The following is a 25504-nucleotide window of genomic DNA, read 5'->3' on the forward strand; positions in this document are numbered from 1 at the left end:
GAAGCATTCTCAACGATTTATCCATCTTTTGAACTTAGACTTTAGAATTCCCAACAAAAAAAAAAGCAACTTAGATTTTAAACTTGTTACTGGAACCAGTTTCATTTGAGTGGGACATAATTTCCAAATCTACCATTCCGAACCTGGAGCTATAAACACCAACATAAAAACTAATATTTCTATAATACTTTATATTTATTTTAATTTTTAGCGGGTAGATAAATGATATAAGCGATGTTTTCGGTATTCTACTGTATGTTGTTAGACTTAGTTGTATAATTAATTTGGATAAAAATTGGTTTTGAAAGCTACGTGATGTTTTAAGCAAGTTGGTCATACGTTTTACTTACTTCCCGTTGGTGTCTTCCTGTCCCTTGTGTTTCCGGTCCGACCTTTTTCTCCCTCCGCCCCGGTGTCTTTTCTGCTTTCTGGCCCACGTGTGGAATTAAGCTTTATTTGACGTTAAAATTATCAGTAAAACTTCGGACTAAATGGCTTCAACCTTCGAGCAGATGAGGGCGAACGTGGGGAAACTCCTGCGAGGAATCGATAGGTACGAATGATCCGAGAACGACTCGGATCAACCCGGCGGAGCTAACATTAGCATAGCCTGTTTTTGATGCTATTCGCTACCTTCAATATTGACGTTACGGCTAAGCCACCAGTCAGTTGTCTTTATTATGGTTCACATCGCATATTGACAGTAAACCCGTGATCTCGGGGTGTTAATGTGACACATTAGGTGTTAGCAGAGCAGTTAACCGGAACGGATTGTGGTTTTATTTTGAAAGTGTAAACGGTCGCAGTTCGACGCCTCAGATCATCAAACTGCCGTTAATGTGAGGAAAAGACCAGTGAAATACAAAGTGCCCTTTTTAAATATTTATTTATTTTACAGTTAAGCAAAGCCAACATTTTAAATGTGTCGTAATCGTAAATGCAACTTGTCTTGGTCTAAAAAAAGATCAGAAAACTAAAAAGCAATTTGAACCTGAACTGACGTTATGATGAAAAAACGCCTAAAAGTTGAATATTATCATCAGCAAACTAAAGGAACCAACTTCCTGTCGACTCACAGGTACAACCCAGAGAACCTGACCACGCTGGAGCGCTACGTGGAGACGCAAGCTCGGGAAAACGCCTATGATCTGGAGGCAAACCTGGCTGTGCTGAAGCTGTAAGTGAAACTGTTGGAACCTGAAACGTCACCTGGCTGTTCAGAACCACCTGAAGTCGATTCTGGAGCTGGAGCTGGAAACTCCTTCCAATCTCCAGCTCGACCTGCATCTACCACAGTTTGACTTTTTTTTTTTTTTTTTTTTTTGCTTAGTCTTTTTTATAGACTTTAGATGGAGACTTTTTATAAAATTATTACCAATATAATTTTCTTACAATGGGAAATGTTAAGTAAAACACAAAACATTATAACTAAGCTTTTATAACAGGGGTGTCAAACTCCAGTCCTGAAGGGCCGCTGTCCTGCAGTTTTTAGATGTGCCACAGGTACAAAACACCTGAATCAAATGGCTTAATTACCTCCTCAGTTCTCCAGAGCCTTGCTAATGACCTAATTATTCTATTCAGGTGTGGTGCAGCAGAGGCACTTCTAAAAGTTGCAGGACACCGGCCCTCGAGGACTGGAGTTTGACACCCCTGTTTTATAAGTAGAGCCACATCTATTCAGAGACTTTTACTGAAAAGCTGACTTTGCTGAATCCAAATCAACTTTTATTTGATTTAATAAACTTGGCTGAATATACCCAGCATTTTAGGGACGAAAAGTGGTTTAGCTTTTCATCCGATTAATCGTGATTAATCGATAATTAATATCATCAGTTGGTAATTGGCGTATACAGACTCGGAAAAGACCATTCGATCAAAGAACAACACAGATCAAGCCAACAATGGGCAGGAAATATTTACATTTTGCTTTTAGGATAGTTCATGTAAAAGTTTGGACACCCCTGCTGTAGATTAATCAGGAAGAAGTTTTGCTTGTTTGTTGTTTCATTTGTTATTGTGTGATAATTACTGAGGCAAATAATGTTGGTAAAGCTGCTCAAAAACTGGCATAAAGTTAATCTCCTACAAATATACCTTTAAACTGTTACCTGCTTGTACAGGAGGAGACGGTTTGGCAGCTAAACCGTTGCTTTATTTGTCTGCAAGTTCTTTTATCTGATGGATTCTGATTGTTCATTGTTTCACCCACAGTTACCAGTTTAATCCAGCTTACTTCCAGACCACAGTGACCTCGCAGATTCTGCTCAAGGCTCTGACCAACCTGCCACACACTGACTTCACCCTCTGCAAGTGTATGATCGACCAAACACACGTATCCCCTTGGTGCATTTTCATATTTTTGCTTAATATTTTTACTTTTATTGAAAGTTTGAGCAAAGTGAGACGTTTTGGTGTTAGATATACAAATTATGGCTGAAACGATTAATCGTGATTAATCAGTTGTTGAAATAGTTGTCAGCTAGTTTAATAGTCAATTGATCGTTAGAAACTGCTGAAATTGTTGCTGAAAGAACAACATATTTGAAGCAGCAATAAAACCAAAACTGTATGATAAATAGACACATTTTGTATTTCAGATTTTAAAAAACTTCTTTGTCTGTAAATATGTTCAACCCAGAAATCTTCAAGTGGAAGTTTAGCTTCACCTGGTTTAAACTCTGTTAAAAAAAGAAAAAAATATTTTTTCAACTGCGGATGCATCCTTTGCAACAAATGTTGAAGGGTTCTCTAACGGAACGTTGTTTTTGCATTTTAGGCAACAAAATGTTTATTTTCTTATTTAAAAATGAATAGATTATTGGTTATTTGCATCTTTTAATGTATTTCTAATATAGAATACAAAAAGCTTACATGGTTAAATAAATAACATGAAAAAAGTGCCAATTTGGCTAACTGATTAATCGCCAGATCAATCGATTAATCGTCAGAATAACTGATTGTCAAATCAGTCGATTAATCATCAGAATAACTGATTGTCAGATCGATCGATTAATCGTCAGAATAACTGATTAATCGCCAGATCAGTCGATTAATCATCAGAATAACTGATTAATTGTCAGATCGATCGATTAATCGTCAGAATAACTGATTAATTGTCAAATCAGTCGATTAATCATCAGAATAACTGATTAATTGTCAGATCGATCGATTAATCATCAGAATAACTGATTAATTGTCAGATCAGTCGATTAATCATCAGAATAACTGATTAATTGTCAGATCGATCGATTAATCGTCAGAATAACTGATTAATTGTCAGATCAACCGATTAATCATCAGAATAACTGATTAATTGTCAGATCAACCGATTAATCGTCAGAATAACTGATTATCAGAATAATTGACAGCTAAAATGATCGCTGGCTCTAGGCTGAATATGTTGATGGTGTGGCTCTGTGTTGGGGTGAGCGGGGCGTTTCCTTGACTACGGTGTCGCAGCAAGAGGAGCGACCCATCAGACAGATCCTCTACCTGGGGAACCTGCTGGAAACCTGCCACTTCCAGAGCTTCTGGGTACGGCTCCCAAACACAACTCCTCCTCCTCATCACCACATTCTATCAAGTTTATGTGTGGGCTTTGACTGGACCATTTTGGCAATATCTGGTTGGGTTTTGGGATCATGGTCCCATTCTATGGTATCACTTTCCTGCCAAAAAAAAACAAATTTTTCTAAAACTTAAACGCTGAAAACAGAAAGTTTTGATTAATCAATAAAACTGATCTGTTGCCTACTTTAATTAATATCTAAGAGGTTCGAATGTAATGGTTTTGTCTCCGTCAGACGAGTCTGGAGGAGAACAGGGAGCTCATCGACGGCATCACTGGTTTCGAGGACTCGGTTCGGAAATGTGAGTTTCATTTTCAGACTCAACAATGGGATTTTTCTCTTCTAATTCAACTTTCCTCTGGAAAATAAAGCAGTAAGTCATAAATAATCGTCCTGCTCCTCAGTCATCTGTCACGTTGTGGGAATCACCTACCAGACCATCGACCGGCAGCTGCTGGCTGAGATGCTGGGAGACCCACTGGGTGAGAAGCCACTGCTGCATTTCACTCTGGAGATTAGCCTTTTTCCTCATGTTTAGTTCAGATAATAGGCGATTAATTGTGATTAATCGATTACTGAAATAATTGTCAACTGATTTAGGAACTGATTAATCGTTAACTGGAGTATTCAGACTCAAAAAAAAGTCCAGCTGCTGAAACTACAACATGCTCAGAGCTGTAATTAATCCAAAGTTGTACAAAAATATAAACATTTTCTCCTCAAACTGCATGTTTACCTTCATCTGGTTTCGATTCTGTAAAAGAAAATCTCAAAGGGTTAGAGAACCTCTTGTATCCAGTCATTAACGAAAAACAGATGAACTGTCAGGATTGTTGGTGGCACTGAAAGCCGGAGTGTTTTCCCGTTTGGTGCAGACACGCAGCTGAAGGTGTGGATGAATAAATACGGCTGGACGGAGAACGAGGATGGACAGATCTTCATCTACAGCCAGGAGGAGAGCATCAAGCCCAAAAACATTGTGGAGAAGATCGACTTCGAGAGTGAGTGGCTCTGCGTTGGCTCGTCTTTTCTACTGTCCAGTTCCCTGGTTTACGGCTTTAAACGTCACCAAATGAGTCCAGTTGTAAATGTTTTTATAGCTACACAGAATGTAAATCAGCACTTTTATTTACTTTGATTCATCAGTTATTGTAGAATGGCAGAAAAGTTCTCCTGTAGCAGTCTGTACTACAGCACTAGTCTCTGACTGAAGACGCCGTTTTCTGTTTTTAAAAGCAGAATGATGCAAGTACATCGTTTTAAATATATAAATACTTTAATTTTCAAATATTGGATATTAATTGGAACTAATTAATATCCAAAATAAATAAAGAAAATAGAAAAACAATAAATAAAATGGATTATTAAATCTCTGTAAACAAATTAGCACCTTAAACCGTGTTATTAATAAGCGTCTAGCAGGAAAACAGACTTTTGTAGCAAAAAAAGTGCAAACTAATTACTTTATCCTGGATCAAATGTTTGGAGCATTTTCTAAATGGCATCTCTATAAAGATTAACCAAACTTTATAGATATTCTGTTCATTTTAATTCATCATCTGATTAACTGATACATTTATTGTTTATTGTGGCAGAATTTAGTAATATTACTGCTGATGTCTTTCCGCCTTGGCACTGCAAGCTGCCAAACCTCCTGAATTCCCTGAACTAAAACATTATTTTAGGTTTATTGAATTAAAATCACGCTGTTTCTGTTTTAAATTTTCTGTTTTTCTCCTGCAGGTGTTTCCAGCATCATGGCAACGTCTCAGTGACCCAGCTTTGTTTTCAGGATTGATAAAATATTCAAATAAAGATGAAATAACATGATGTTCACGCCTGTTTTCAGTTTTTCATGTTTGCTTCTTTCAGTGAAAATGTTTTCATTTTATGTAAAATCTTACCAAGTATATTTAGTCTGGTTTACAGCACAACAATAAGACAAAACTAAATTACAACTAACTTTTCAGCTTGTTTTAAGTGAGTAATTGCTTAATATTAAGTTTTTACATTATAACGTGGGAAAAATGTCTGAAAAGTAAAATCTAACAAACTGTTTTAGTAAAAATTAATGAGTTTCTGACATAAAATAAGCTCCTATATTCAGCTGAAAAGTTAGTTTTGTCTTATTTCAGGTGTACTGAGGGATTTGCACTATAAACTAGACCAAAAATACTTTAGATTTTCTTTCTTTACGGTAGTTAAAATCTTAACATGGTTTCATTCTTGGTCTGAAAGATAAAATCTTTTCTTTAGTTAATTTTATGACTCGATGGTTTAAAGTAAAGCTGTTTAAATGGGAAGATGCTTCAATATGATTAACTACAGAATAGTAATAAAGCTTGATTAAAAATACAGATCAGAGACTCTTAAATCAGCGTGTTGACATGCAGGCGCCACACCTTAGTTATTACAGGTGTGCGGATTGTTCAGGGTGGGCGGGGCCTGCGGGAGTTTATCACCTGCCTGCGGAGCTCAGGTGAGCACAGCGCGGCTCCAGCATGTCCAAGTCCGGCCGTCTGCCCTCTGAAAGCTCGCTTCCTCGTCTGGACAGCGACGATGCGGACTCGCAGTGCTCCGACGACCTGATGGGCTCCCAGTCCCGGCTGTGGCTGATGAACATGGGGGCCCTGGGGATCCCGCTGGATGGCGGAGAGGTGGACACGGTGGGCCACGACGGGCTGTGCGTGGACTACCACTTCCCGGTGGGAAGGCTGGAGATGATGGAGGCCGGAGTCAGATGGATGCGACCAAAGGTAAGAAAATAAAAATAGAAAATCACGAGATTCAGGGCCAGTGATAAAAGAAACAAACAAACAAAAAACTTGAGTAAAAGTAGTTATACTTCAACGTATAACTACTATACTGATCAAATTATTAATAATGTATAAATTACATCGTCAGACAGACCAAGATATAAAATTAAATGGAAATTTAAGTATTTTAAGGACCAAAATTACAATAATTCATATTAGTCATAAAAATCAGGGGAAAGAAAATGTTTCCGAATCAGTAAAAGTAAAAAGTACAGCGTAGTAAAAATACTCCTAAAAGTCTTTTTTTTCCCGCTAAAAGTGACTCAAGTAAATTTAACTAATTACTACCCAACTCTGCACATTCTTCAAAAAATAAAACTACAGATGTTTTATTGGTAAAACCAGATTCATCTGAATTAATTTTAGTTTCAGTTCAGTTTTGAAATCAAACAATTTGTTTAAAGAGAAACAAAAGTTCAGGGAGAGAAAAGTTGGTTGGATCAGTCGAACAACAACTGAAACATGAAGCAGAAATACACAAAAACCTCCAATAAAACGTCTGTAAAGAGGCGTATTAATGCTGTACACTAGAGGCATAAACTTCTCCATAGGAAGGAAAACTAGTGACTGATCTGAACGAGTCATTCAGACAGATAACAGGCAGATTTAGGGTTAAAAGTTTAGCAAGAAGCAAACAACGTGCCTAACCAGGCTGTAAAACTTCCAGCCACTTACAGCAGGAAGAGGTGAAACAATAATACAGGTTTTGTGAAAAATGTGAATTTGATATTCAGCTGGAGGCAATGTCTGAGTTTTACCTGAGAAGGTGAGTCAGGTAAGAAGAAAAGGGAGTCAATGGAGACTAAAACAATGGAGTCCAAACAGCGACCCGGAGTTCTGCAGGGAATAAATCAGAGTCGACATGAAGGAGAAAAACACACAAAGCTGAACACAATGACTGTGGAGTGTTTTCATCTGAAACAACCTGGTTGATCTGATTACAGTTCAGAACGATCCCAACATAAAAACATAAAACAGCAACAAATTAACAACAAATACCAAAATCATCAAGCTAAAATATGGCAAACATATTGATCAATGTTCCATCAGTGAGTCAGAGGCAACTCTGAATGGGCCTTGATTCAAAGGAGCTCAGCGTTTTGGCTGATTTGCAGTTTTCTGGAAGTTTGTTTCAGATTCGTGGTGCATAGAAGCTGAATGCTGCTTCTCCATATTTGGTTCTGGTTCTGTAGAGCAGAACCAGAACCACTCTGATGAAGTATGACTTAGGATCTCAGTATTATGTGACAGCTATCGCATTATTATGAGATCTCATGAACTAGTCATATTTAGCTAGCTATAATTATGGCTAGCTAATTATTAACCATAGCTAATTATTAAACATGGCAAATTATTAGCTAGAAGCTAGTCATATGACTAGCATAGTCATATAACTATATGACACATAGTCATAATTATGGCTAAGTAACTAATTTTGACTAATCAAGCTAGTAGCCAAGTCATAACAATAATCAATAATCACATATTTATGACTTAGCTTGTCATTGTTACGACTTGATCATATTTATGGCTTTTGGTCATTTTTACGTCTTAGCTATTAGCTGCGTCATAATTAGCATTCACTAGCTAATTATTACAATAGATGAATAAATAATTATTATAATAAATAACCAGACATACATCCAGCTAAGCCGTAATTATGAGATAAAAGCTTGATATTTTTTCATCAGGGGCGGAAATGGGCTCACATTATGCGCTTGCGACAGTCAATCACTTTGCCAACAGCGGGTGAAACTAATCACAGCTACAGATCCACGGGGCTCTGCGGGGGTTTGAGCAGCTGCTCTTTAAACATTAGCAGCTGGATGAACAAACCGGTGAAACGTGTAAAAACATCCTCCTGCGTGTCTTCCTGCTTTGGCTCGCAGCCACTAGTTTGCTCAGGGCCTTTGGTGTTTATGACTGGACGACTTTCAGGGTGTTAATTACTTCCTTAATGATGGACGCCGCCATGTTTGGTGTTCCTGAAACATGAGCGACACGAACCGAGCCGGTACCGACGGCTTTCCTCACCAGTTCCAGCGTGTAGGCGGTAAATTACTGGATGTTCTGGCGAGCAGAAACGGGTCTGTCGCAAAATATTAGGAAACCTGAAATGGATTTCACTGTTGCCTTGTTGCAAGAACACTGCAAAAAAATAAAAGATCAACTGATCAAAACATGAATCATTTAATATATATATATATATAAAAATACATAATCAGATGGACCAAAAGGTAAAGTTAAGTGGAAATTTTGGTATTTTAAAGACAAAAATGAAAAATAATTCATACAAGTAACAAAAATCAGTCAAAAATAAATGTTTCCAAATCAGTTTCTTCCATTAAATTTAACAGAAACTGCAGGTGTGAGTCTGTGTCTGGTGAGTTTTTGGTTAAAACATGTTTGTTTTTCATTCAGTGAGAAAATCCAGAAATTTTACTCAAGTAAGAGAAGAAATACTTCATAATAAAATTACTAATTTGATCAGTTACTCAGTACTTGAGTAAACTTCTTACCAAACACGGTTTTACTCTTACTTGGGTAATTTCTTGGACAGCTACTTTTTACTTTTGCTTGAATAAAAATATGTTGTAGTAGTTCTGCTCTGGCCCGTGTAGCAATGCTGTCTTGCAGCAGCCGTCTTGTGCAAAGCATTGAGCCGCCGGCAGCCGATTAATTAAAGTTCCTGATTCTTGGAAACAGAGCTGCTGTTTTGTAACCTGTCTGGAGTGTTTCTGCAGAATCATAACCAGGAACTGGATGTTCTGCCAGCTCTGAACTGACCCAGATCATTTTCTTTCTCTCCTTCTCATCTGAACTTCATGACGTCTCCAGGAGCTTTGTTCTTCGCCCAAGTTCATCGTGGACGGAGCTTCACGGCTCGACATCTGCCAGGGGAAACTCAGTGAGGGACCTTCTGTCTTCCAGCCTGACATGATGCAGAGCTGCAAAACAGAACCTGGATGAATTCATGACTTATTTGAAATATTATTGTCTCAAACGTTTACAAATAAATTTAAGACATATTTTGGACCTTAGCTTTGGATACTTGAATATAAGAGTTTTTAAGGTGTGACTGAGCGTGTTTCAGGTTCCTGCCAGTCATGACGGAGCCTCCAGTTGAAGGAGCCTCCAGCTGAAGGAGCCTCCAGTTCATGGAGCCTCCAGTTGAAGGAGCCTCCAGTTCATGGAGCCTCCAGTTCATGGAGCCTCCAGCTGAAGGAGCCTCCAGTTCATGGAGCCTCCAGCTGAAGGAGCCTCCAGTTGAAGGAGCCTCCAGCTGAAGGAGCCTCCAGTTGAAGGAGCCTCCAGCTGAAGGAGCCTCCAGTAGAAGGAGCCTCCAGTTCATGGAGCCTCCAGCTGAAGGAGCCTCCAGTTGAAGGAGCCTCCAGCTGAAGGAGCCTCCAGTTGAAGGAGCCTCCAGCTGAAGGAGCCTCCAGTTCATGGAGCCTCCAGTTCATGGAGCCTCCAGCTGAAGGAGCCTCCAGTTGAAGGAGCCTCCAGCTGAAGGAGCCTCCAGTTGAAGGAGCCTCCAGTTCATGGAGCCTCCAGCTGAAGGAGCCTCCAGTTGAAGGAGCCTCCAGCTGAAGGAGCCTCCAGTTGAAGGAGCCTCCAGCTGAAGGAGCCTCCAGCTGAAGGAGCCTCCAGTTCATGGAGCCTCCAGTTCATGGAGCCTCCAGCTGAAGGAGCCTCCAGTTGAAGGAGCCTCCAGTTCATGGAGCCTCCAGCTGAAGGAGCCTCCAGTTGAAGGAGCCTCCAGCTGAAGGAGCCTCCAGTTGAAGGAGCCTCCAGTTGAAGGAGCCTCCAGCTGAAGGAGCCTCCAGTTGAAGGAGCCTCCAGCTGAAGGAGCCTCCAGTAGAAGGAGCCTCCAGTTCATGGAGCCTCCAGCTGAAGGAGCCTCCAGTTGAAGGAGCCTCCAGCTGAAGGAGCCTCCAGTTGAAGGAGCCTCCAGCTGAAGGAGCCTCCAGTTCATGGAGCCTCCAGTTCATGGAGCCTCCAGCTGAAGGAGCCTCCAGTTGAAGGAGCCTCCAGCTGAAGGAGCCTCCAGTTGAAGGAGCCTCCAGTTCATGGAGCCTCCAGCTGAAGGAGCCTCCAGTTGAAGGAGCCTCCAGCTGAAGGAGCCTCCAGTTGAAGGAGCCTCCAGCTGAAGGAGCCTCCAGTTGAAGGAGCCTCCAGCTGAAGGAGCCTCCAGTTGAAGGAACCTCCAGTTGAAGGAGCCTCCAGTTCATGGAGCCTCCAGTTGAAGGAGCCTCCAGCTGAAGGAGCCTCCAGTTGAAGGAGCCTCCAGTTCATGGAGCCTCCAGCTGAAGGAACCTCCAGTTGAAGGAGCCTCCAGCTGAAGGAACCTCCAGCTGAAGGAGCCTCCAGCTGAAGGAACCTCCAGTTCATGGAGCCTCCAGTTGAAGGAACCTCCAGTTCATGGAGCCTCCAGTTGAAGGAACCTCCAGTTCATGGAGCCTCCAGTTGAAGGAGCCTCCAGTTCATGGAGCCTCCAGTTGAAGGAACCTCCAGTTCATGGAGCCTCCAGTTGAAGGAACCTCCAGTTCATGGAGCCTCCAGTTGAAGGAGCCTCCAGCTGAAGGAGCCTCCAGCTGAAGGAGCCTCCAGTTTAACGTCCCGGTGTGTCCTCTGCAGGTGACTGCTGGGTGCTCTCCGCCATAGCATCTCTGGCGAATCACCCTGAACTCCTGAAGAAGGTCGTTCCTCTCAATCAGAGCTTCCAGGACGGCTACAAAGGCAGGTTCTCCTTCAGAGTACGTATCTGGCCAAGAAGAGTCAGCCAGGGTTTATTTATTTCACAATGTGCTCAGAGTTCAGTTTTAAAATCTCTAGCTTCATTTAAATCCCAGTTGAAGTTCATTCCAGACATTTGTTCCAATTAAAGTAGCAAACAACACAATGAGAGTTCCCCAGAAGGATTTGTGTGAAGATTTTCAAAATAAAATGTAAAATTACAGAATTTTTTTTGTTTTGTTATTGACTTACCATCCAGAAACCACTTGTTGTGCAGGAGGCTGTACTAATGCTTTTCAAAGATGTGTGGTTGCATAATTGTGCATCTGTTTTTAGACATTTCCATGTGCGATTGTAAGCGTTGAGTTGGTTGGCCAGCAGCTCTCTATTAAAGTGACAGAGACCCTAAAACGGATCATTCTGAAAGCAGATCCAGACTGAGATCTCTTAGATCTCATTAGCTGTGAGATTAATGTTTTGTACAGCTGACCTGTTCCAGGAGCCGTAGCAGGTCCCCCTTGAGGGTCTTTGTAACTCTGTGTGTAGTTCTGGCAGTATGGGCAGTGGGAGGAGGTGAGGATTGACGACTTGCTGCCAACGTCCAGCAACAAGCTGATCTACCTCAGCTCCCCCGAAAAGAACGAGTTCTGGAGCTCTCTGCTGGAAAAGGCCTACGCAAAGTAAGTAGGGCAGAAATCAATACATTTAGGAAAACTGTTTCACTTTTTTCTGTTTTTAATCAGGCTTCTGGTTTTGGGTGGTTCTGAAAGTTAATTTCATGACATGAAATCCCTGAGCTGCTGACGTCTGTCTGGTTGAGTCAGGCTGAAAGGCGGCTACAGAGCGCTGGAACTGGGTCACCCTCATGAGGCCATGGTGGACATGACCGGCGGAGTGACTGAGGTCTTCAGCCTCCCCTTGGTGTCCAAAGACCTGCCGGAGCTCCTCAGGAGCCTGCTGGCCAAAGGAGCGCTCATCAACTGTGCCAACAGCAAGGTACGCAGGAGGTTCACCTGGTGGAGACTAACGTCAAACATTTCTACCAGGGAAATGAGAAGCAAATGCTTTTAGCAACATTCCGCACCTCTAACTAAATAGTTCATTTTGTGACTCTGAAGCATTAATCATAAATATTAGTTGCACTAACACTAAAGCGCTGTAGAAACATAGTATTTAGCGGAAGCTAATGCTAAAGTGCTAATGCTAAAGTGCTAAAGTCAACCATGTTGGTAAACCACCATGTTCATGTAAGACCTGTATTTCTCTAAATCATTTGGTTTTTTATTGCCATTTGCTGAATAAAGTTTGTTGACCAGAGAAGGTAAAACATGAGAGGAAACAAAACTTCTGCGTAATCACCCTCTTCAAAGTAAGAGCATGAATATGAACCTCTAACTACAAACTTCAACACAAATATTGAACTTTATTAAACTGAAAGTTTAAAAAAAACAGTCATCTTGCCGTGACGGTTGCTATGGAGTTGCTATGACAACAATGAACGAGCCACGCTTTAGAACTAGCTTTTGTCTAGTTTCCTGTCTATGAGCAACATTACAACTTTTACCTGGTCAAAATGTTTGAGTTTTCCACCCACCGCTGTGTAATACCATGATAAATAAATATCAGCGATATTTACTGTATGTAGTGGTGTGGAAACAAGACACGTTCCTGAATAACTGTGCATTTATTCAACGCAGCACATCAAGTACAACTAACCGAACGAGCACAACGCCATTATCCTTCTCTAACGTCATCTCGCTTACTCTTCCTACCGTTTCTCACCCACACCTGCCAGCGGCTCCACCTAGTGGCATGGAGCTGTATTACACAACACTGTAGTACTTACTGCCGAACTAGCAAAGTTAGCTTAGCTAATGTAGCTTTTGTCTGCTAGCTAGACGGACAAGTAGCCTGCGTGTTTGTTACTACATGTTCTTACTCTGCCAGGCACCAGAGCCTCGTTATTCACATGAAGAGTTCGGACGTCCTTCACAAAGCCGCCATTGAAACATTGATTGTATTTTATAAACTGGATAACTCGACCCAGACGCGGCGTGACCTCCCGTGTTTTATCTTGTTTTCACTTCATGACGGTGTTTTTTATTTTTAAGCTGTTATGAGACACAATAGCAAAGCCTTAAGCTGCTGCTGCTGCACAAGTTACTGAGCAAGCTGTTGCTAGGTAACCACAGGTTACGCAACAAGTTGTTGCTAGGTAACGAAAGAGTAAGTTAGCTAGCTCTGAGAGGCTAATACTATACGTCTGTGAATATTGTACCAGATGAATCATCTGTTGATATTGATCACATATCTATTATATATTGTTATTGACTGATTGTCCAGTCCTGCTGTGTCGGTGCAGGACTTGTTTTACTGTAAATAAAACAAGCTTATTTCTTCTGTTCTGGATTTTTTCATGATGTCACACAAGGAAGCAGCATGTTTGAGGGTTTTTATGCCTTCATTTTCCTCAAGAGATGTTAATCAGTAGCAAAAGCAAACCCTCATTATCATCTGTGCTTTCCCAAATCGTTTAAACATATATTGATCCGATTTAATGTCAAACAATAAAAGGTTACATGTGTATTTGTGTGGTATGTGTTAAAATTTGCTTTGAAGTGTTGTTAATGTTGCCTCATAACTTTCTGACGCTCGCTTCGCTTCAGGGTGAGCTGGGGAAGAAGAATGAGATGGGAATCATGTACCGACATGCCTACTCCCTGACTGCGGTGGAGAAGGTAACGCTCGCTGAACAAACACAAACGAGGGATTATCTCAGATTATAAATGTCAAACTCATGTGGCAAGAAGCACTGAGGTGTTTACTGAGAACAAAGTAAGAACAGAACAGGGTTCTTACTTAAATGATCTACTGCTACCACAAAAAAACAAATGTTTTATTCTCTGCCTCCACCAGGTGAAAACAACTGATGGGTTTAAAGATTTGGTGCGAATCCTTAATCCATGGGGCCACACGGAGTGGGAAGGGCCCTGGAGCGACTACGACGGGTCGGTGCAACGTTTACTAGCATTTTTATTGTAACATTAGGGTTTTCAATAAAACCTCAAACGTTTTTATTAGTGGTGCGACATGATTCATAGGATCTGTAATGGGTAGCTCCGACAAGACCAGGCTGGAAGAAAGTTTCCCTGGAAATGCGCCATCTTGGTAGGCAACCAGTAAACAGCTTTACAATTCAAATTCAATTCAAATTAAAAATACTGTATTGATCTCAAAGGGCCATTAAATTAAATTAAATTAAATCAGAGCAGCTTTACCAATGCCTACATTTGTTTTTCATTTGTCACTATGTTGAGACAGTGTAATATGAGACTGATAATCTGTGAAATGATCGATCTCCACCTCCTGCCTGAGCTGCTACTGTTGTCTGAAGAAATGCTCCAAAAACAACCAATCAGAGCCAGGAGGAGGGGCTTAGCGCTATCAATCAACCTCATGAATTCGCTGATAAATGTGCTAAACATCTTACCATTTTTGGAAAATCTGGTTGCTATGCTAACTAGCCTGGTTAGGTGGATTTTAATTGAAAACCGTATGTCAAGAGAATAAGCAATATTTTCAATTCATGAACCCATTTTGGTGCTGAATTATTGAATAAGCAGACATGTTAGCTTCAGGATTCATTTAATTTGTTGGATATTTAAAATGTCTTCCAGTTAGATGTTCATTAGAATTTAAAGTTTGCTGATCTGTAGGAAAGTATTCTTGCATTATTATTCCATTACATTACTTGAAAATAGTTTCAAAACAACATTGTGATTTATTGCAATAACTTCTGGGACAATTTAACGTCCAGGAACATTTGTTATCATGACAGGACTATGACAGTCTCCTTTGTTCTGTAAATGTAGTGGCGGCCATCATGGACCCGTCTGCAGAAATGAAGGTTTTTGTTCCTGGAATCTGAGTTTTCTGTTTCTCTTGGCCTCTTCATCGCTGAGTGGCCTTCCAGCCCGTAGGAGCTGCTTCAGCTGGATGTCTGAATGTGTTTCTGCTCCAGGATCGAGTGGACGAAGGTGAGCGCTGAGGAGCAGAAACGACTGGGACGGGTCCGGCAGCGGGACGGGGAGTTCTGGTGAGTTTCTGCTTCCAAACATGAAGCACAATGAGGCGGTTCTGCTTCATGAAACACCCGGAAGCTCGTCAAAACATCTCAGATTTCCAGATTTAATCTGCTTTTTTTAAAATTGATTCATAGGATCTGTAATAAAGAAAGAAATTAGAAATGACAGGAAATAGTTTGAAAAAGTGAGTTGAATAACGGAGTATTAGAACCAGGCTACGAAAATGTTTGTTTAGTTGTAAGAACTAAGTCATAATAAAGACGGAAATTTACCAGAAATACGTCTTAAAATTAAGAGAAAAAAACCCCAGAAATAATAAATTTTTTTGTTTATATTTTATTTTGGAGTTCTCCTAAAATCACAACTTTATTCTGGTCATATTAAGACTATTTTGTGTTATTTCAACTTTGTTATCATATGATTGTTACTATGACTGAATTATAACATTATAGCTTATCTTAGCCTCACTGTTATAGACACGTTCCAGTGTGACGTCAGACGCTCAAAATCCCGCCTGGACGTCAAAAAGCTGCTGGCTAACTATGATTAGCATTGGTTTTAGCTGTTAAGTTATCAATATAACACACTAAATCTTAAATGTACGCCTGATATATAAAAGAAAAAGGGACGCAGTGCTTTGCTACACTACGACAACTAGATAACAAGGTCAGGAAAAAGTTTTAATTAAGAATAAAAATAGCAAGGCAGAGGGAAGTAGTTCAGTTATGTTAGCTTGACTTTGACAACCGTAACATGTATAAAAATGTTAGAGCGGGTGAGCTAATCTACCACCGTGTTATCTTAGCTAATAGCAGCGGTAGCTAATCTACCGCAGCATCACTTATTAATAATCGCAAAATAAACATCAATCCCAAAAACCTAAAACTGTAACGAACTGGATGTTCTGTTCTGTATGTGGTTCATGTTTGAGGGTTTATAGTGTTGAATCCGGAAACAGGAAGTGACGTTGCTGTCAGTTGCTATGGCAACGAGTCTGCACGTAGCCTAGCCGAAACAGAGAGCTAGAGGGGAAAAAGTGGTTTTGAGTTGTTCTTTAACGGTTTTTCTGCGTTATTTTTTCCCTTTGCACTGAATTAAAAATTCTTTAATCTCCAGGTTTCATTTAGTTGGAGGTTCTACCGCAGCAGCGCGGCGAGTAAAAGAATCGTGTTTTTGCCCTCCAGCTTTCTGCGCATGCGCAAAGTTTCCGGATGTAAACAGCATGTATCGTGTCTGTGGCTCATGGTAGAATTGGCCTGAATTAAAAACTCCAAAATAAATGGAAGTTGTTAAAAACGCTTGTCAAACAAGATGGCCGCCTGGGCGTGCTGACATCTGAAAAAACAAATCCAGATTTTCCAAAACTTAAATCTCCAAAACCAAATATTCCACTAATAGATGGAATGGATCTCTGGTCTGGTTGGAGGCCGCGGTGTGGGTGAATGGGCTTCCTGCTCTGACTGTTTGTGCCGCCGTCAGGATGTCGGTGTCAGACTTCCAGCTGCACTTTGACGCGATGGAGGTGTGTCACCTGACGGAGGCGCAGAGCGCGCCCGGCTCTGACGTGTCGCCGTGGAAGTGCGTCATGCATCACGGAGCCTGGATGCCGAACATCACAGCTGGAGGACATCCTGAAAGCAGTGAGACATTTTAACGTTTGCAGCCATTTATGATCCAGTATGGGAAAAACCTCAGAGCAGTTTGACGACTAATCAGTTTACAGTAAAGTGGAAGGAAAATTATACATGTTATTTAGATATTTATGCTATTAAGAAAAGTAAATTGGGTTGAGTTGGGGGGCGTGACCAGCAGCAGCTGATTTGGATTTAAAGAGACAGAATCATAAAAACTCATACTGAAGAGCTAATAGGAAAACTACTTTGATCCTCAGGAATATAAACTCTGTTTACCTGTTGACTTCAGATCATGGCGGTGTGTGTGTGTGTGTGTATGTGTGTGTGTTTTCCAGACTTCTTCTGGCAGAATCCCCAGTTCCTTTTGGTTCTGTCGGAGGTGGACAGAAACAGCCAAAAAGGCTGCTCCTTTGTTGTGGCCGTCATGCAGAAATATCAGAGACGCCGAGGCATTAATCTCGCTGTGGGCCTGCATATATACCCGGTACACACACACACACACACACACACACACACACACACACACACACACACACACACACACACACACACACACACACACACAGAGGAAGATACGGTCCTGAAGTCAGGTATCGATGCATTAATGACCCAACTTTAGAACAAAACTCTAGAATAAGGTGTGGAGGAGGACTTGCACTGCAAATCCAGAGTATTTTTCTAGTGCAAAAATACTTGGTAAGTTTTATGTTTTTGCAGTGTACTCCAAGTATTTTGGTTTAGTTTTTTGTGCAAATATTTTAGTTCACTTAAAACTAACTTACAAGTACATTTTTAGCAAGAAACAGGAGTAAATAATTCCTTAATATTGAGAAAAAGTTCCAGTTCAGGCAGATTATTTCACTCATAAAATGGAGAAAAAGTGAAATAACGTGTCAGTTTTTGTTTTGTGTTTTTTACAGTGTGGAGCTTCCAGCTTCCAGCTTCTGTTAGTGAAGAAGCAGGAGATGCCGTGATGTTTACATCGTCTCTGTAGTGATAACGTTAGCTGAAATGTTCCTGCTAGCTGATCTGGTTTTAACGTTTGTTCTGGTCCGATTTGCCAACATGGATTTAAAAACTTGTAATAAAACGTGTTTGTGTCTCCAGGCTCATCCTCAGAACAACTTCCTGTCAGCGGAGGATCTGCGGAAAGGCTTCCTCTGCTGGACGCACTACTCGACGTGGCCGGAGGTCGTCCTCCGCACCTCGCTCCCTCCGGGTCGCTACATCATCATCCCCTCGACCTCTGAACCCAACCAGCAGGGGGAGTTCCTGCTCAGGGTTCTGACGGAGCCGGGCAGCGACGCCACGTCGGTTTCTATCATTTACCTTTTTATTGTAGTTTTATTTCATTTGATTGATTAAGTTTTAGTCTTTGTTAGTTATTATTAGTTAAATATTGTTTTAGTTTAGTTTTTAGAGTGTGTTTCTGGTTTTATTAGTTAAATACAGGTCAGTTTTTATTAGTTATTGAAATAGCTTCTGTTTTTTTATACTTTTACTTTTTTTCAAACTATGAAAAAAAGTATTTTTTGATGATCTTTAAAAATCATTAAAACGAGAGAATGATTATTCATCTCTAACATTTGTCTCATAAATAATATAAAAATATTCAAAAATAAGTTTTTTTTTACTCTTAACTTAAATAATTTTAAATCATTTTGATTCATTATGTCCCCAAGCGAAAAAGCCAGAGAGCTGAATGAGGTGTACTTTCTTTTTCCCCCTGACTGTGTGTTTTATTTGAATGTTTTTGTTTCAGTCCGGCTCACAAGCCGACGCCGCTCGACGTTTTGTCGAAGAGAGAGGTAACGCAAAGTTTTCATTTCTCCCAAATCAGAGTTAGGATCGCGTCCTGTGACGTAAAACAGACTCAAAAGGTTTTTCAGCTTTTAAAACATTTACTAACATTTTAACTAATTATTCATAAAAGAAAATCTGTAAGAACCAGAATCTGATTCCTCTTTGGAGCCTGCAGTTCCTATGTGAGCCAGAGGTGGCGCCAAACCCTGAAACAAACCGTCAAATCAGGTTTTTATTTTTTGTAGTTTGGTACGAAAAGCTTGTTAAAAATAATCGCAGCACAAAAGAATATTTAATTTTTAGATCTAAAAGTACAAAAAAAATATAATTGATTTATACATCAGCTCAAAGATAAACAAAGGAAATATTTTAATTAAACAAAGAAATTAGTCAGGACTTATGAATAATTTTGAATCCAAACCTTAAAATTTTTTAAGTTTTTAATTTTTGGCTTTTTATAATAAATGCGTTAAGTTTTGGAGTAAAAAATATAAATTTATGTTGGACATTTTCAGCAATAAGACAAGAAAATGGGTCACTGTTTAAATGTTTAATAAATTAGCTAAAAGCAGATTCAGTTGCATTAAAATCTTCCTTTGAGTAAAAGTTTCTGATATAAATGTCCCGTTTTTTTCCCTGAGTGGAGCCAGGAAAACGTCCTGCTGCGGATGTTTGAGCCGATTTATTTATTCTGTCTCGTTTGGACAGAAGTGGCTGATTGAAGGTTTGTGATTTTACCTGCAGCGTTCGTTTCCTCACCAGGCGGCGCTGCCATCAGACGCAGCCATCAGAAAGCTTTTCCAGCGGCACAGCAACCAGGTGAGGCCCGTTCAGAACCACAGGTTCTGGTTCTGGACGGGGACTGGGAAACTGGAGGACTTCTGATCCTTTAACGTGATTCAGGTTCAATCAGGTGTTTTCAAGGCCTGGAAAGTGTTTAATATTCAGACAGAACAGTTCTGTCATAAAATGTAACGTTTGATTAAAAGGCCAGATGTGGACAATGAGTTTTAATAAAATATAATAATAATAGTAATAAAAATAAAACGGTTTTTTAAAATTAAATCAGACTAAACTTTTCTTGTTTTATGTCGGTCATAATTGCCACAATTATTCCTTTTTGCTAAATGCCAGAAAATTTAGCAAGAAGGAACGGTCTAGTCAAAGTCTGAAAACAATTCCTCCGTAGTTTTTAATGACAGTGAAACAACCTGTCGTTAAAAAACAGGTTGTTTCACTTTCCCAACCTTAATAAAAAAATTTTCATACTGGTAAAATCCTGGAAATTCCTTGAATTTCCTGTAGGTGTTTTCAAGGTTTGGAAAGTTTTTGATTTCTGCATGAAGTCCTTGAAAGTTTTTGATGTTCAAACTGCACAGTCTGGAAATAAAGTTCAATATAATGTTTGATTAAAAGCTTACATTTGGGAAAACATTTAAATTTGAAACGAGACATCCTTGAAAATCCTTGAAAAGTTTTGAATTGTTCCTTGTGTTTGTGTGTCCAGGAGGGTTTGTGTAAACCTGTGCGGCTGCAGCGGCTGCTGACCGAGGCGCTGCAGGATGGAGGTTCGTTTCTCTCCATGTTTCCTCTCAAACCACCACATTTCACCGGCTCCCTGACTAACATGGCCGCCTGTGGTGTGTTCAGTGTTGGCAGGAAGTGAGCGGTACCTTTCTCTGGAGCACTGCAAGAGCCTGGTGGTCCTGATGGACGTATCCTCACAGAACCCGCCGGGACGCTTCGGCTCAAACAGACCCAAACCGGTTCCTACATAAACAACATGTTTGTTAAAGAGAAAATATAAAAACAGGAAGCTGCTAAACTGCTTCCTCTGCAGTTCCACTTTGAGCCAGAGGTGGCGCCAAATCCCAGTATGTTAAAATCGGTCATCTGGAAACTGTGACGCTAACAGGCTTTTTCTGATTTGGTACAAAAAGCTTGTTAAAAGTACTCACCGGCCAAAAAATTGCATTATTTTTGAAAACTAAAATTTAAAAAATATATTCTGGATTTATATATCAAAAAAGAAATAAAAAAAGCAAACGATATTTTAATTAAATCTTAATTAAACATATGAATAACTTTCAACCCAAAACAGTCGGGATGTTTCAGTTGAAAACTTTTAGGTTTTAGTTTCTACAGAGTGCGGACTCTGATGCGTTCGAGGACAGTCGGGATGTTTCAGTTAAATACTTTTAGGTTTTAGTTTCTACAGAGTGCTGACTCTGCGCTGCGTTCGAGGACAGTCGGGATGTTTCAGTTGAAAACTTTAAGGGTTAAGTTTCTACAGAGTGCAGACTCTGCGGTGCGTTCGAGGACAGTCGGGATGTTTCAGTTGAAAACTTTAAGGGTTTAGTTTCTACAGAGTGCAGACTCTGCGGTGCGTTCGAGGACAGTCGGGATGTTTCAGTTGAAAACTTTAAGGGTTTAGTTTCTACAGAGTGCAGACTCTGCGGTGCGTTCGAGGACAGTCGGGATGTTTCAGTTGAAAACTTTTAGGTTTTAGTTTCTACAGAGTGCTGACTCTGCGCTGCGTTCGAGGACAGTCGGGATGTTTCAGTTGCTTGCCTTGACCTGGCTGTTTTCTGCAGAGCCAAGGCAAAGCGAAGCTGAACTGGTCCGACTTCCAGCTGCTGTGGGACAAAATCAGGAAGTGGACGGTAACCATAGCAACACCGGCGTCTCTCACGGCGCCGTCTGTCCCGCGGCTGCAGACATTTTCATTCCTTCGCAGGAAAACATGAGATGTTCCGGTTTTTTACTCGCTCTCTGCCCCTTTTCTATGTTGTTGTTTTTGTTTTTAGGATATCTTCCTGGTCCATGACACGAATAAAACTCACCACCTGGAGTACAAAGAGGTCGAACCGGCCCTGAAGGCAGCAGGTAGGTGGAGCGCAGCAGCGGAAACCATTAAAGTTTCTCATTATAACGAGATAAAACTGGTTTTGTGTTATTAAATCTGTTTCCATGGAGGTTATCTGGTCAGTTTTCTATCTGATGATAAAATCTCTTGTAACGAAATTAGTTCAGTATATATAATTTTAACGAGATAAAAATCTCGTTAAAACGAATAAATTCCTCATTTAAGGAAAAGTAAAACTTATTAAAAAGGAGTAAAAAGCGACTCAAGGTGTTGCTGTTTCACTCTTACAACTTTTCTTATTCAACAGAAAACATTTTGATTTAAATGTAAATCTTATGAAGAGTTTTTTTTAACATTGTTAAAATGTCATGAATGCTAATGCTAGTTAGCATAGCCACTGATGACGGTGGATAAATGGTTTTTCTGTAACGGTAATTTGTTTCTCCAGCAGTAGCACATGTAGCAGCGAGTGCATGAGGATGATTGACAGCGCTGAGCCCCACCTCTTGGCTCTGATTGGTTGTTTTTGGTGCATTTCTTCAGACAGCAGCTCAGGGAGGAGATCGATGTTTTCACAGATTATCTGTCTCATGGTGACAGTTTAAACAAATACGTTAAAAATTTATTTTATAAAAACAAACTCCATGCTGCAGCTTTAAGTTTTTAATCTAAAGTTTCAGCTTCGTTGTGTTTTATGGTCTGGTTTTCCACATAATCTTCCTCATTGTGAATTTCTCTCTGGCATTTTGTTAAAAATGAGATGAATCGGCTCTGGAGTTTTAGTTCGGAGTAACGAAGACTCCTGTCGCCGCTACGTAAACCAGAAGCCGCTGGTTTTTGCTGACCGCTGCGTCTGCTGCAGGCATCATGGTGAATGATCTGGTGATGCAGCTGGTGGGACTGAGATACACGGAGAGCGACCTGACCATCAGCTACCCCGGCTTCCTGTTCCTGCTCATGAAGATGGAGAGCATGATCCGTAAGAGCGGCCAGGAAACTCAGACTGCTTCCTTCTTCTTCTGCTGACAAATTTCATGATGCAACCTGGAGCTAAAAGCAACACTGGGATGGAAAACTCCATTTCATTCCTTTAGAGCCTAGTGTCACTAATTCGCATCATACCTACATTTACTCAAATATGGATGCAATGATGAAATAATTTAACACCTGATCATCCATCTCTGTATAAATCCATCAGGATTTCTGATTCATTTCTGGTTTTATTTCTAAATTAATGTTTTTAATCATGATTCTTCCCAGAAAAGGAGAAAATTCAAACTTCATTATTGCTTTCTTCTTCTTCTTCTTCTTCAGACAAATTTCAAGTTCATGACGTAATGGGACTCGGAACCATAACAATCAGCTACACACAGGTAAGAACAGGAACTAATTAAAGCTTAAAATAACATAAAAGTTTTAACAATTTTAGTAAAAACTGACTGGAAATCATCAGAAATTCCCAGGAAGAGTTAAAGGGCCATTTCAAACCATCCGAAGTTCATAATTATACAGAGAAAATTATTGCAATAGAATGCAAAACCTTATATAAAATGTTTTATATTTATAAAGTGTTTCTAAGGTATTCATAGAAATCTTTTCTGCCCCAACAAATATTGACGCCCTGGGCTACTGCCTGCAGGGGCATGGATAAAAAATATAAAAATTAGAATAAGAGACTTTACTGTAAAGACAAATTTACAGCATGAGGAGAATAATGAGGAAGTTATTAAAAATGGCAACATTAAAAAAACGTACAACTAATTTAGAGGAAACGGGAACAAAATGTACAGAAATACACTGCAAAAACAACATTTTTGAAATAAGACTAAACTAAGTTATGACTGACTTTTCAGCAAAATATAGGAGCTTATTTTAAGACTGTAAATCCTTAATATAGATAACTTTACTAGTTCTATTGGCAGATAATTTCACTTACTGGAAAATTTATTTTATAAATTAAATTTACGAGTGTAACAAGGATTTTTCATCAATATTAAGGATTGGGCTCCTTGGGCTGCCACCTTATCGTGGTGGAGGGGTTTGAGTGTCCCAATGATCCTAGGAGCTATGCTGTCTGGGGCTTTATGCCCCTGGTAGGGTCACCCAAGGCAGACAGGTCCTAGGTGAGGAACCAGACAAAGTGCAGCCCGAAGACCCCTATGATGAATACGAACTTTGGCCCCACTCTGGAGCCAGGCCTGGAGGTGGGGCACGATGGCGAGCGCCTGGTGGCCGGGCTTTTACCCACGGAGCCCGGCCGGGCTCAGCCCGAAGAGGAGACGTGGGTCCCCCTTCCGATGGGCTCATCACCTGTCGGAGGGGCCAAAGGGGTCGGGTGCATTGTGCTATGGGCGGCAGCCAAGGGAGGGGACCCTGGCGGTCTGATCCTCGGCTGCAGAAGCTCTTGGGACGTGGAACGTCACCTCTCTGGTGGGGAAGGAGCCGGAGCTAGTGTGCGAGGCTGAGAGGTTCCGGCTAGAAATAGTCGGCCTCACCTCGACGCATGGTTCTGGTTCTGGAACCAGTCTCCTTGAGAGGGGCTGGACGTACTTCCACTCTGGAGCCGGAAAAGGGTAGAGTGCCTTCTCCGGGTCAGGGGGGTCGTCCTGCCTCAAGTGGAGGAGTTTAAGTATCTGGGGATCTTGTTCACGAATGAGGGAAGAAGGGAACGGGAGATCGACAGGCGGATTGGGGCAGCGTCTGCCGTGAAGCGGGCGCTGTACCGGTCCGTCGTGGTGAAGAGAGAGCTGAGCCAAAAAGTGAAGCTCTCGATTTACCGGTCGATCTACGTTCCCACCCTCATCTATGGTCATGAGCTTTGGGTCATGACCGAAAGAACGAGATCACGGGTACAAGCGGCCGAAATGGGTTTCCTCCTCCGCAGGGTGGCTGGGCTCTCCCTTAGAGATAGGGTGAGAAGCTCGGTCATCCGGGAGGGACTCAGAGTAGAGCCGCTGCTCCTCCACGTCGAGAGGAGCCAGTTGAGGCTCGGGCATCTGGTCAGGATGCCTCCTGGACGCCTCCCTGGTGAGGTGTTCCGGGCACGTCCCACCGGGAGGAGGCCTCGGGGAAGACCCAGGACACGCTGGAGGGATTACGTCTCTCGGCTGGCCTGGGAACGCCTTGGGATTCCCCCGGAGGAGCTGGAAGAAGTGGCTGGGGAGGGAAGTCTGGGCCTCCCTTCTGAAGCTGCTGCCCCCGCGACCCGACCCCGGATAAGCGGAAGAAAATGGATGGATGGATGGATATTAAGGATTTAACCTAAATCCTGTGTTTTGCTGAAAAAGTTACTTGAAAGTTTTCGTCTCAATTCAAGTGAACTGAGACGTTTAAAGTAGAAACTAAAATACTTGGTAAGATTTTGTGTATTTTCAGTGTAAATGAAAATGCTGCGACAGACACCATTTTATTTTACAGACTTTAAACTTAAATGTCTTGATGATTTTAAAGTCTGAAAACCTTCCAGCGTGTTTTATTTTGAGTGATCTGATCTGACTTCCTGTTTGACGAGTCTCAACCGTTTCCTGCTCTCTGATTGGTTCCAGTGGCTCCACATGACCCTGTACAACTGAGGCGGACCCGCTGCACCCGGATCCACTTCGTTTCGCTTCCTTTTCATTTTATTCTCCCACATGTGAAACTTTTATTCTCCGTGATCAGAATCTGCTCATTTAGATCTTTGGAAGAAATTTTAAATTTCATTTATTACCAATTTAATCCAATTTTAAGCATCGAATGTTGAGTCTGGTGAAAATATTTCAATAATTAATAAATTCAGCTTTTATTGATTATTTTATCGTCTGTTTATTCCTCTGAAATTTATTTTATAACTGGATTTAAACATGAAGGAAAGTTTTACAATTTAAAAATATTATAAATACAAAATATTTTATTTTCTCTAATTTCCATCTAAAAAAATACTCTATTCATCCTAAAGAGAAATATTTATTCAGGCTAATAGCAGTGAATAGGAAGTCTCCTGTAGCAGTCT

The 25504-nt window shown here is 40.8% G+C and overlaps 2 protein-coding genes across 3 annotated transcripts; both read left to right on the plus strand.

The window, feature by feature from the left end:
• The first annotated feature begins 376 nt into the window (after positions 1-376).
• On the plus strand, positions 377-5402 carry eif3k (eukaryotic translation initiation factor 3, subunit K). Of its 2 annotated transcripts, none has more exons than XM_017308222.1 (8): positions 377-553; positions 1079-1177; positions 2215-2335; positions 3460-3537; positions 3807-3873; positions 3977-4054; positions 4448-4573; positions 5316-5402. In XM_017308222.1, the coding sequence occupies exons 1-8, from the start codon at positions 492-494 to the stop codon at positions 5345-5347; spliced, it is 663 nt and encodes a 220-aa protein (XP_017163711.1). In that variant the 5' UTR covers positions 377-491; the 3' UTR covers positions 5348-5402. The 2 variants fall into 2 exon arrangements, with proteins under 2 accessions (XP_017163711.1, XP_008424894.1); XM_008426672.2 differs by having other exon boundaries at positions 3463-3537.
• Positions 5403-6033: 631 nt separating this feature from the next.
• Positions 6034-25304, plus strand: LOC103475217 (calpain-9). The gene is made up of 20 exons (XM_008426667.3): positions 6034-6328; positions 9227-9296; positions 11027-11145; positions 11672-11805; positions 11950-12121; positions 13792-13863; positions 14042-14133; positions 15147-15221; positions 16690-16850; positions 17180-17328; positions 17952-18154; positions 18607-18652; positions 19392-19466; positions 20155-20215; positions 20298-20362; positions 21242-21310; positions 21455-21533; positions 22376-22492; positions 22828-22886; positions 25059-25304. Exons 1-20 carry the CDS (start codon positions 6074-6076, stop codon positions 25083-25085), a joined length of 2100 nt encoding a protein of 699 aa, XP_008424889.1. The 5' UTR covers positions 6034-6073; the 3' UTR covers positions 25086-25304.
• The last annotated feature ends 200 nt before the right edge of the window (positions 25305-25504 follow it).

Source organism: Poecilia reticulata, chromosome 13 (genome assembly GCF_904066995.2).
Source record: "Poecilia reticulata chromosome 13, P_reticulata-male-v2, whole genome shotgun sequence".
Lineage (NCBI taxonomy): Eukaryota > Metazoa > Chordata > Actinopteri > Cyprinodontiformes > Poeciliidae > Poecilia > Poecilia reticulata.